This window comes from Giraffa tippelskirchi, chromosome 7 (assembly GCF_054371585.1).
Source record: "Giraffa tippelskirchi isolate mGirTip1 chromosome 7, T2T-mGirTip1v1.2.pri, whole genome shotgun sequence".
Classification (NCBI taxonomy): domain Eukaryota; kingdom Metazoa; phylum Chordata; class Mammalia; order Artiodactyla; family Giraffidae; genus Giraffa; species Giraffa tippelskirchi.
This window is the reverse complement of record NC_137281.1, coordinates 1710325-1722470: the sequence shown is the minus strand read 5'-3', so window position 1 is coordinate 1722470 and position 12146 is coordinate 1710325. Positions and strand designations below refer to the sequence as shown.

Below are 12146 nucleotides of genomic sequence, written 5' to 3'. Positions count from 1 at the left end.
ACCCAGAGACTGAACCCAGGGCTCATGCATTGCAGGTAGATTCTTTACCATCCGAGCCACCAGGGAAGGCCTGAGTCTGTTTCTGTCTTGTTATATTCATGTTTGTTTTATTGTTTAGATGCCACATATAGGTAATAATATAGAGTATTTATCTTTCTCTGTCTGACTTATTTCACTAAGCCTAATACCCTCCATGTCCATCCACATTGTTGCAAACGGCAGAATTTCATTCTTTTTTTATGACCGAGTAGTATTTCAGTGTGTGTGTGTGTAAGATGTTATATGTGTAGGGATCCAACCCACAACTCCTGAATTGGAATTGCGGAGTTTTAACCACGGGAAGAAGTCCCAAGAAGTGTTCACTATTCTAAATATTTGCTCAATCCTCATCAATGGGAGAGAGATACAGAATTGAAGAGCAAATTTTTTCACTCATGTGTTCATCACAGCCTAGTGCTGGGGACAAATAAACATACCAGACCAGGTCAGCAGTGGACAAAATGGCCATTCTCTTTTGCTATAATAACAAGAGCCATTAGCTGGCACAGGATTGCTCAGCTTCTCTTGCAGCTACTTGCGGTCATGTGACTAGGCTCTGGCCCGTGACGTATAAGGACAAGTGACCTGGGCATCTTGGAGGAGTTTCCCTTGAGGGTCTAAAGTGTGTCTTCCCTTCCTCTCATTGCCCCCATCCCCCTGAGCCAGAACGTGGACTTGGTGTCGGGGGTGAGCCCTCTCCAGCCACAGAGCACCCAGATCAAAGGACCCTGGCCGCCCAACTCCACGGGGTGGCCACACCTTGGCCCCTGAGAAGTTAACACACAGACCACCAACACGAGAGAGACGTTAAGTTGGGTTTATTGAAGCTGCTGCATCGGGGGTTTCACATCACAGTAGCCCAGCATGTGCCTCTGGGGAGAGCGCAGGTGCTCTGGAGCGGGAGGGGGAGCCTGGGGGGGCCCTCGGGATCTAGGAGAGGCAGAGGATGCTGAGACAGCACAGTGGACACTCCCATGCCTGGATCTCCTCCTGGTCCACACCAGGCTTGGAGGGGGAGGTGCAGCTCGAGCCGGGTTTCGAGGTGTCAGGGGCAGACTGGGAATCAGAGTCGGAGTCATCCGTTTCCAGGTAGTAAGCGAAGCAGACACTCGGCTGGAAGGAGAGAGAACAGAGAAGCAAGAGAGGAAAGTCACGCCCGGGGCGCGTCCACTCACCCTTAGTGTGGGAGCTGAGCCCCGGTACCCAAGGGCGGCCACCTGGGGCTGGATTCCAACTTGCTTACAAATAGCTGGGGGCTCCAGGGCGAGTGACCTGACCTTCCCCACATCCATTTACAATTCTGTTTAATGAAATAAAAGTAACTGCTCCCTCAGGGCCAGGTGAGGACTGAACAGGATAATCCAAGCAAAGGATCGTTAATGTTTGATGCTTAGTGAGAGGGCTTTGCACCTACTCAGCGTCCTCATCTTGGCAAAACCAGCCTGCCTCTCTTCCCGGGTGTCTCAGCCTCCACACTAAGGATATGTTGGGTCCAGATCATCCTTTGCAGTGGGGAGCAGGGGGCCATACTGGGCATCGCAGGGTGTTGGGAGATATCTCTGGCCTCTACCCTTAGGGTCCCTGGTGGCTCAGTGATAAAGAGTCCACCTGCAATGCAGGAGACCCAGCTTCGATCCCTGGGCTGGATCCCTGGGTCAGGAAGATCCCCTGGAGAAGGGAATGCCTACCCACTCCAGTATTCTTGCCTGGAGAATCCCATGGACAGAGGAGCCTGGTGGGCTACAGTCCGTGGGGTCGCAAAGAGTCGGGCACGGCTGAGCAACTAACATTTTTACACTTTCACACAAAGATACATTACTAAGCACAATTCCTGGCCTAGAATGTACCCTGTGGTCTGGGGAAAAGAACGAAAACAAGGTAGCATGTAGCTAATTCACAAAACAGGAATATGGACAGAGACTAGATGAAGGTGTGTTTCAAGGTGAAAAGTCTGAATGTTACAACAGCCCACACTTAAGTAGGAGTATATTCTCTATCTAAGGTCATAAAAACTGAGGAATGGATGTATAAATATATTTATTAGATAGAACATGCAAATAAAATATTAACAGTTGGTGAATTTGGATGAACTTTATACCATTTTTTCAAAACCTGTGACTCTCACGTTCTTTTCTAATATGATTTCTAACCAGTCCTTCCCGGGACTGTGGCAGGCACTAACAGGAAAGACGTTCTCGCAGGCATCTGACCCTCTGCCTCCCCTGACCCCTCCCCAGGGTCTCCCTGGTCCTCCCCAGGGTCCCTCTGGCTCCCCACCTGCCTGTAAGAAGCCCAGAGACAGAGCAGATGCTTCATTGGCCAAGGGTGAGTCACGTGCCCAGCCCAGGTCCAATCACAGGGAACCTTGGCACCGCCGGCTCTGACTGGTCAGGGGCCTACCTGGAGCTGGTCTGAGGATGGGATCAGATTCATCCAAAGTGCGTGGAGACACGTGGTCTCCCCCAGAAAGGTCAAGGGTGTTAGTAGGAGAAGGAGGAATGGTACCCAGGTGGACAAGGCCATGCTTGCCTCCGTAGGAGGGACCGTTCCCTAATTCGTTCCTTCATTTAATCAGCCCGAGTGTATACAGTGCCTCACATGGGTTACATCTGTGTTAGGCAGAGGGGGATATGTCACTGAACAATGGAGGAGGGCCCTGCCCCCACAGAACTACTCTAGGAGGGAAGACAGATGATGAACACACAGATACAAGACATGTTCTCAGGTAGCAATAATAACGCTGACGAAAACTCAGCAAGGCAGAGGGTTAGAGCCAGATGGGGAGGAAGCGTCTAAGGGAGGCTTCATGGAGAAGGTGACATTGGAGCAGAAGTTGGAGTTAGGAGAGAGAGGAGGCAGGAGAGAGGGCAGCATCTCCAAGAAAACCAGCCCCCAGAGGATGGGGCCACATCCTCAAGGGTATAAGGGGTCCCCAGCCACCCACGGGTTCTCCTGGGCAGAGAGGGTGATGAATGTGCCTTTCATCTCAGAACCAAGGGGGCTCCGGTAAAAGTGACGAAAGGAGCAGACTTACCAAGGGACAGATGGGCAGGAGCTCGGCTGACATCTTCCCCTCCTCTTTGTTTAGCAGCTCATCAGGGTTCTCAGAAGGCAGAGCTGAGGGAGGAAGAAAGAGGCGCGAGGCCATCGTACCCTCTGAGGCTTGAGAAACTCAGTAACAAGGTCTTCATCATGAAACCAGTGATAAAAAGTAACCCATGCTGAGTACTTGCCATGTGCCAGGCACGCTTTTCAGTATTCTACAAGCAGGGGAATCACGGGGCCTACTGCACGCGGTGATGTCTGGGGGTTCCTCCCTGGCACCAATGAGGGCCCTTCCTCCTTTAGAGGAGCCGGGGTAGATATTTGGGGTTGGAGACCCATGCCCCAGACACTTCCTCACTCCCACCTGCCCACAGTTCCCACCCCACGTGGGGCTCACCTCCCTTCTCCGGCAGCCTGGTCTGCACCTCCTCGGTCTCCTGGCCCTCGATGGTGCTTAGAGGCAGCATGGTGACTCCACAGGTGCTCCCTGCAAACAGGAGACAGAGCAGTCAGTGCCTGGGCGGCAGAGCCAGGGGGCCTGGGTGTGGACTCAGAGGTCGGGTGGACTCAGACAGCTCCATCCCCTCCCCACGTCTCCAGGTCCCCAACATCCAAGGGGACCTGTTGACAATGCCATGCCCATAGAGCTGCTTCCAAGGCCCAGCGTGTGATCTGGGGAGACAGGTTGTCATGGCGCCTGGCAAGGACAAAGGCAGGGCTCGTGGTAGGTACCTGGGGCTTACCCCCCTCTAAAACTAGAAAACCCGTGACACAAAGTGCTGGGACCGGGAAGCTGCAGCTCGGCTGACTGGGTATCAAAAGGGCCTCAGGAGCCTGGCATACAGCAGGCACGCAGTTAAGTGCACTCCGGGAGCATTCCCAGGGCTGTCTTCCAGCTCCGTCCCAGGGCTACTAGGCAGCCGGACCGAGGGGTTCAGACAGGCCCTCCCCACTGTGTCCTCAGGGCCGTCCAGGTACAGGAGGCATCAATCCTGCTCTCAGGACTGCGGTGAAGGGGAGGGGCCGGGCCCCAGACCCCCCAGCACAGCCCTGGGGAGGGGCCGGTCTGCAGGGAGGGTGCTCGGCACAGGCTCAGTGTGGGGTCCTCAGCTCCGCCCCAGCATCACCCTGGGCAGGACTTGGGCCAGCGTGTCTGGGGGTGAGAACTGGGGCAGATTCCAGTCTGTCCGTCACTAGCTGGGGGAGCTCAAGGATCAAGTTTGCCAGATTTAAGATTATAACGAATACGCAGCAAACTGAGATTTGACTTTCAGATACATAAATCAATTTTTAGTATAAATATCTGCAAACACTGCATGGGACATCTCTACATTTTAAAACTTCATTTTTAATTTATTTCAGTATATTACTTTTTTTTCATTGTTTAATGGAAGGATCTTTTTTTTTAATTAGTTATTCATGTATTTTTTAACTTGACAATATTGTATTTGTTTTGCCATACATTGACATGAATCCACCATGGGTATACATGTGTTCCCCTTCCAGAACCCCCTCCCCACCTCCCTCCCCGTCCCATCCCTCCGGGTCATGCCGGTGCACCAGCCCCGAGCACCCTGTGTCATGCATCGAACCTGGACTGGCGATTCGTTTCACACATGATAATTTACATGCTTGAGGTTAAATACCCCCAAACTGGGGCGTTCCAGGTAAAACACGGGATGAATACTTACATTAGATTTTCAACAAGTAATGAATTACCTTTTAGTATAAGTACGTCCCAAATATTTCATGGCAATATACTTTTAAGTATAGGCAAATCCCATGAAATAGTTGGGATGTATTTATACTAAAAGGTAATTCATTATTTGTTGAAAATCCAATGTAAGTGTGGTCCTGTGTTTTACCTGGGGCGCCCCAGTTTGGGGGTATCTAACCTCTTGTGCTGTCAGCTTTCCCCCCAACAAAATGAGCCAATGAGGAAACGTGAGGATTGAATAGGATTAACTGCGTGTCAAGTGTTGAGAACACGGTCTGACCCAGACTCAGGCGGTCCTGGGTCGGATCCAACTCTATCGCTGTTGGGGGAGCGGTCAGAGGGCCTCCCCCCACCGTCTCCCACCCACTTTCCCTGAATCACTGTCTCTGATGCTGGGACCCTCCAGCCTGACCTCTGACCTCTGACCTCTCCCCCCATCAGTCCAGGGCCTCGTTCTGGGCCAGGTGGTCCGGGGGAGAGAAACCCCGCGGGAGGGAGAAGGCCCCCGGGCCACAGAGCAGCCGAGGCACAGGGACAAGGGGCTGGTCAGCAGGTCAGGTGGGCTTCAGAGCTGGGACGAGCCCCCAGGAACGGGGTGGCCCCCTCGGGGCCTCTCACGCACTCCGGCTCTCCATGCCGCGCTCCAAGCGTCTGGGGCACCCGGGGCGCCCAGACACAAGAGCCGTGCGCCCACCGTCCCCGCCCGCTGAGCCCGGGCCCCCGGGCCCGACGCCTCCCCCGGAGGCCGCCCCTCTGGGCGGTGCTCCCCCCGCGGCAAGGCAGGTGCGGGCGCGCGGCCCTCGGTGCTCTCTGAGGCCAGCCCTGACCCCGCTCTGGAGGCCCTCTGACTGCCTGGCGCTCAGCGCACCCTCCGCCCATCCCTCCCGCCTCCTCCAGCAAACCGCAGAGTCCCGGGTCCACACCCCCCACCCCGGCCCCTAAAACCTCGGGGGGCAGGACCCGGGCTCCCCTCCTCCTGCCCTGGCGGGGACCCCCGCCTCCGGACACCCCAGCCTCCTCTGTCCCCTCCAGGCTCCCCTCCTCCCAGTGGCCAGAGAAACCCTCAGACTCCAGTCGCCCCGCGGCTCACGAGGGTCTGAGGACTCCCCCCGCCCTCAGGGGAGCCGGGGTTCCTGCAGGGCCCCCACCGCACGCGCCCTGGAGTCTCGGGGCTCCCAGGCAGCAGCCCCCGCGCCCGCACCTCCTCCCGGGGCGCCCCCGCTCTCCCCGCGGGGACACCCTCGCCCCGCGCTGCGCCCCCCGCCCCGACGGCGCAGACCCCTCGGAGCTGGGGCCGCGGGACTGACCTCCAGACCCAGGGGACCCAGGCTCTGTCCCGGCTGCTGGGCAGGCGCGGGCGAGCTTGCTCAGCGCGTGTCCTTGGCGCTGGAGCCACGCTGGCTCTGGAGATGCGAAGGGATGCTGTGGACAAACTCGCGTGAATGAACGCGGCTGAGTCGCTTACAGACACGCACAAACCCCCACCCCCGCCCCTAAACACAAGTCAGGTGGTTAACACAGTCTCTGACACCCGCACAGGCGTCGGAATGTTCACCGCAATTCCATTATTCGTGGGGAGGGTCCCAGGCCTGCCAGCATCACTGTCCCTCTTATGAACTGTCCCTACTGGACCTCAGCGCACGGCCCCTCCCCCAGCACCCCTCCCCCACTGTCGGGCCAGGCCTTCCTGGGAAAAGCACAGAGGCTCAGGCTTCAGAGACCCAGGGGTGGGGGGCGCTGGGGACCCCTCGGGGGTGGGGGGAGGGGCTGGGTCCTGCAGGATCAGACACACAGTGACTCCTTCCCGCGAGCTGACCCCCTGCCCGGGACTCACAGGGGGACACTCTCAACAACTCCTAGACACACCCCTGGCCCCAGAGCCCCACGTGTGCAAATGAAGACACACTTTGCACTTGTAGATCCTGAAACACACGCAAATGGGCAGTAACATCGTGAGGTTCAGGAACTCTCAGGCACATGCGCGCACACGTGCAGATACACACAGCTTCAAATACTGGGCACTTCCAGGCACACACACTCAGGACACAAACATTTGCACACTTAGATCTCAAAGGACACTCTATGGGACACCCAGACCACCTCTGTCTGACACCCCAGGGTCCACCCCCAGTCTCACCTGAGGACCCATCCCCCAGAGGCCTCCCCCTAGCAGCACCCCCCCACGGTCACTCCCCTTTACACTCTCTCCAGATGGTTTTCTTAAACCTCAGAATCACTCCTTTGAGCTTATAGGCTTGGAAAAAATTGAAACCTACTAGGAAATCAAATCAGACTGATATGCAGAAATCCATCCACAGAAATCCGGGCCTGCAGACACACACATACCTGGAAAATCAGAGTCACCCCCTCTGCCTTGCAGGCCTTTTAAAAACAGCAAAAGTCACTCGCTCCCCCACATACAAATATGTAAATTCAGGTTCATACAACTTCAATCCGCTAGTAACCCACCTGGACACATACAGACACACTTGTAGAAACACAGACTTTTCAGATAAACACCTTAGACACCCGAGCATAAAGACAGAAAACACACCTGCAGCCATATCTCAGGACTCAGAAGCTCCCCTAGACACATGAGCCCGTCTGGCTGACACCCCTGCCCAACCTGGACCCAGCACCCAGGGCTGCCCCCTCGCAGGTGTGCGCCTGCCGTGCTCCCAGCCCCCACCCTCAGCTCAGCACTGATGCTCATACCCGCTTCGAGCTCAAAAACCCTTCTAATTCCCCAAACTTCACACCCCCTCTGAGGAACACTCGGATGCCTCCTGAGGGTGTCTCTGCAGCTCCAACGCCCCCCACAAACTGCCTCAGGGGTTCCCTGCAAATCTTTTATACTTGTCCCATCCAGCCAAGTTCATCACTGGCCCTCTTAACTCTCAAGACACCCCTCCAGCGTCTGGGAGACCCCCGAAAACCGCCTGCCACCGCCATCAGATTAGCACACCCTTCACAGAGTGAGCTGCCCGAATTCAGACACACAGTCAGACTCTGCTGCACGCGAACGCCCACACCCCCTAGGTGCCCAGAGACTCCACCTGTCAGAACAGGTGTGAACTCGCACAGACGCCTCGGACAGTCCGAATCCTTGCAGTGTGGAATCCCACGAAGCCTCCCGCCCTGGGACGTGCAGACAAGGCCACACACTCCGAGTCAGTCCCACGCAGCCCGGGCATCCACACAGCCCCCTCCCGCCCTGACACGCTCACTCACTCACACCCACACCCCAGACCCTTCACCCTCGGAGACACAACAGGTCAGGGAGGGGTGGCCCAGGACCCAGCCGCTGTCACCCCCCAGAGCGCGCAGCTGAGCCACCCGGCCTCCTCCGACCCTGTCTGTCCCCACGCTCCACGGACAGAGACAAAGCACCCCAACACACACACTCTGTCTCCCTTTGCCCTCCCCGCGCACCAGCCCACCTCCCATCCTCTCCTGCCGCAAACTCACCGCTGACCCGCACTGTCTGCCTCCTCTCAGAGCCGAATGCGGGTGGGCGGAATTCAAACCTGGACCTAAGTGCGCCCAGTACGGCCCACTGAACTACAAGTCCCAGAAGGCACCGCGCCTCGCCGCCGCTGGCCTCTCTGTGTCTGTTAAGCAGTCTGAGTCAGGGTGGCGCGCGAGGACCGCTGGGAAATGTAGTCCTGAAACCGAAGGCGTGGCGGTGGTGGTGGGGAGGAGGACCACGTGGGTTGCCTCACTCCTTTCACCCTAGCCCTGGGTTCCTGCAGCTGGAGAGAGTGTTACCTTCATCTATAGGTATGAAGGGGTGGGGGGTGGGTGGTGGGTGGGTGCGAGACTTCATGCTCAGCACCTCATCCGCTTTCCAGAGAGTAAAGTAGCATCACAGACTCAATGGACCTGAGTTTGAACAGAATCCGTGAGATGGCGAAGGACAGGCAAGCTTGGCATGCTGCAGTCCATGGGGTTGCAAAGAGTCGGACACGACTGAGAGACTGAACAACAATAACAAAAGTAGCATAGAGGTCCCTAGACACCCTGCCTCAAAACTTCCAGCAGCGCTGAGCAGCCTTGCGCCGCCAAGAGCAGTGTGTACCCAATAAAAAGCAAAGAACTGCATTCAACAAGATTACAAGTTTATGCGTATTTTGTATGAGAGTAATTTTAAAATAGATTTCAAACAGTACTTTAAAAATAGATGGCCGTATCTGATGTAGACATTTGAACACTGGGTATCTGGCAATATTAAGAAATTATTTTAAGTGCAATAGTGGTATTGGGAATAGTTTTTTAAAAAGAGTTGTCTGGTGAATATGTACTGGGATTCGAGGATGGTTTAACACAGGCAAATCAATAAATTATACAACATTAAGAGACAAAGATGAAGATCATACTATCATCTCAATAGATGAAGAAAAAGCACTGGACAAAATTTAATATCCTTTCATGATAGAAAAAAAGTCCCAATACACTGGCTATAGAAGGAATGAACCTTAACTTAATAAAGGCCATTTATGACAAGCCAACAGCACACATCATCTAAGTGATGAATGGCTGAAAGTTTTTCCTGTAAGAGCTGCAATAAGACATGAATGCTTATTCTTACCAATCCTATTCTACATAGTGGTAGAAGCACTAGCCAGAGCAATTAGGCAAGAAAAAAGAAACGAAAGGCATTCAAATCAGAAAGGAAGAAGTAAAATAGATATTTAAATGGAAATCCTAAATACTCCACCAAAAATCTGTTAGAACTAACACACAAATTCAATAAAGTTGCAGGGTACAAACATCAACACTCAAAAATCAGTAGCACTTCCATATACTAAAAACAAACTATCTGAAAAAGAAATTAAGAAACAATCCTATTTATAAAACCATCAAAAAGAGAAAATACTTAAGAATAAATTTAACCAAAGAGGTGAACGATCTGTGCACTGGAAAATATAAAACACTGAAGAAAGGAATCAAAGACAGACATAAATGGGACAATACACCATGTTTTGGAAGAATGAATATCGTTTAAATTTCTCTTCTATATCCAAAGCAATCTTCAAATTCAATGCAATCCCTATCAAAATTCCATAGCATTTTAACAGAAATAGGAAAGAAATCCTGAAATTCAGATGAAACTACAAAAGACCTGACTAGCCCATACAATTTTGAGCGAGAAAAGACAGTTTTGGAACCCTCATGTTTATTGATGAAAAAAAAACCCTTATAAATCGACAGCAGTAAAACTGATATCGAACCAGCATTAAAACAGACAGAGAGCAATGGAACAGGGTAGAGAATCAGAAGTCAGTGCATTCACCTTCAGATCTTCAATAAACTTGCTAGGAACACACAGGGGGGCACAAACAGTCTCTTTAATTAATGGTGTTGCAATACTCGGTTTGGGATATAAATGAACATTCAAATACAAAATAATAAAATTGGACCTTCGTCTCACAAAACTCTATACAAAAACTATTCAAAATGGATTAAATACTTAAACATAAGACCTAAAACCATAAAACTGCTAGAAGAAAACATATCAGGAAAGCTCCTTGACCTTGGGCTTGGCAATAGTTTTACTGGATATGACACCAAAAGCACAAGCAGCCAAAGCAAAAATAGGGAAATGGAATTATGTCAAACTAAACAGCTGTGCAGCAAAGGAAACAAACAGGAGACTGGAGAGAACCTGTGCAATGGGACAAAATATTTGCAAACTCTTCCTTCCCTGGTGGCTCAGCAGTAAAGAAACCACCTGCCAATGCAGGAGATGTGAGTTGTATCCCTGGGTCTGGAAGATCCCCTGGAGGAGGGCATGGCAACCTACTCGCAATATTCTTGCCTGTAGAATCCCATGGACAGAGGAGCCTGGTGGGCTACAGTCTATGGGATCACAAAGAGCTGGACACGACTGAAGCGACTGAGCACCCACGAAGGCACACATACATCTGATAAGGGGTTAATATCCAAAATATATAAGGAATTCATACAACTCAATGGCAGAAAGATAAAGAAATGAATTAAAAAACGAACAGAGGGTCTGAATATACATTCTCCAAAGACATACAAGTAGTCAACAGATATATAAAACAGTGCTCAACATTATTAAGTATTCAGTTCAGTTCAGTCGCTCAGTCGTGTTCGACTCTTTGTGACCCCATGGACTGCAGCACACCAGGCCTCCCTGTCCATCACCAACTCCCGGAGTTTACTCAAACTCATGTCCATTGAGTCGGTGATGCCATCCAACCATCTCATCCTCTGTCGCCCCCTTCTCCTCCTGCCCTCAATCCTTCCCAGCATCAGGGTCTTTTCCAGTGAGTCAGTTCTTCACATCAGGTGACCAAAGTATTGGGGTTTCAGCTTCAACATCAGTCCTTTCAATGAATATTCAGGACTGATTTCCTTTAGGATGGACTGGTTTGATCCCCTTGCGGTCCAAGGGACTCTCAAGAGTCTTCTCCAACACCACAGTTCAAAACCATCAATTCTTTGGCCCTCAGCTTTCTTTATAGTCCAACCCTCACATCCATACATGATTAATGGAAAAACCATAGCTTTGACTAGATGGACCTTTGTTGGCAAAGTAATGTCTCTGCTTTTTAATATGCATCTAGGTTGGTCATGACTTTTCTTCCAAGGAGCAAGCGTCTTTTAATTTCATGGCTGCAGTCACCATCTGCAGTGATTTTGGAGCCCCCCAAAATAAAGTATTTTCACTGTTTCCCCAACTATTTGCCATGAAGTGATGGGACCAGATGCCACGATCTTCATTTTCTGAATGTCGAGTTTTAAGCCAACTTTTTTACTTTCCTCCTTCACTTTCATCGAGAGGCTCTTTAGTTCTTCTTCACATTCTGCCACAAGAGTGGTGTCATCTGCATATCTGAGGTTATTGACACTTCTCCTGGCAATCTTGAATCCAGCTTATGCTTCATTCAGTCCAACATTTCTCATGATGTACTCTGCCTATAGGAGAAGGCAATGGCAACCCACTCCAGTGTTCTTGCCTGGAGAATCCCAGGGACGGGGGAGCCTGGTAGGCTGACGTCTGTGGGGTCGCACAGAGTCAGACACAACTGAAGCGACTTAGCAGCAGCAGCAGCACTCTGCCTGTAAGTTAAATAAGCAGGGTGACATTATACAGCCTTGACATACTCCTTTTCCTATTTGGAACCAGTCTGTTGTTCCATGTCCAGTTCTAACTGTTGCTTCCTGACCTGCATACAGATTTCTCAAGAGGCAGGTCAGGTGGTCTGGTATTCCCATCTCTTTCAGAATTTTCCACAGTTTATTGTGATCCACACAGTCAAAGGCTTTGGCATAGTCAATAAAGCAGAAATAGGTGTTCTTCTGGAATCCTCTTCCT

General features: G+C 51.9%; 1 protein-coding gene across 1 annotated transcript; it reads right to left on the bottom strand.

The window, feature by feature from the left end:
- Window positions 1–842: 842 nt before the first annotated feature.
- Window positions 843–8345, bottom strand: LOC145514470 (uncharacterized). Its single transcript, XM_081512323.1, has 4 exons — window positions 8270–8345; window positions 3482–3571; window positions 3074–3156; window positions 843–1152 (listed from the first exon to the last, which is right to left on the bottom strand). The coding sequence occupies exons 2-4, from the start codon at window positions 3549–3551 to the stop codon at window positions 970–972; spliced, it is 336 nt and encodes a 111-aa protein (XP_081368449.1). The 5' UTR covers window positions 3552–3571; window positions 8270–8345; the 3' UTR covers window positions 843–969.
- Between the last annotated feature and the right edge of the window lie 3801 nt (window positions 8346–12146).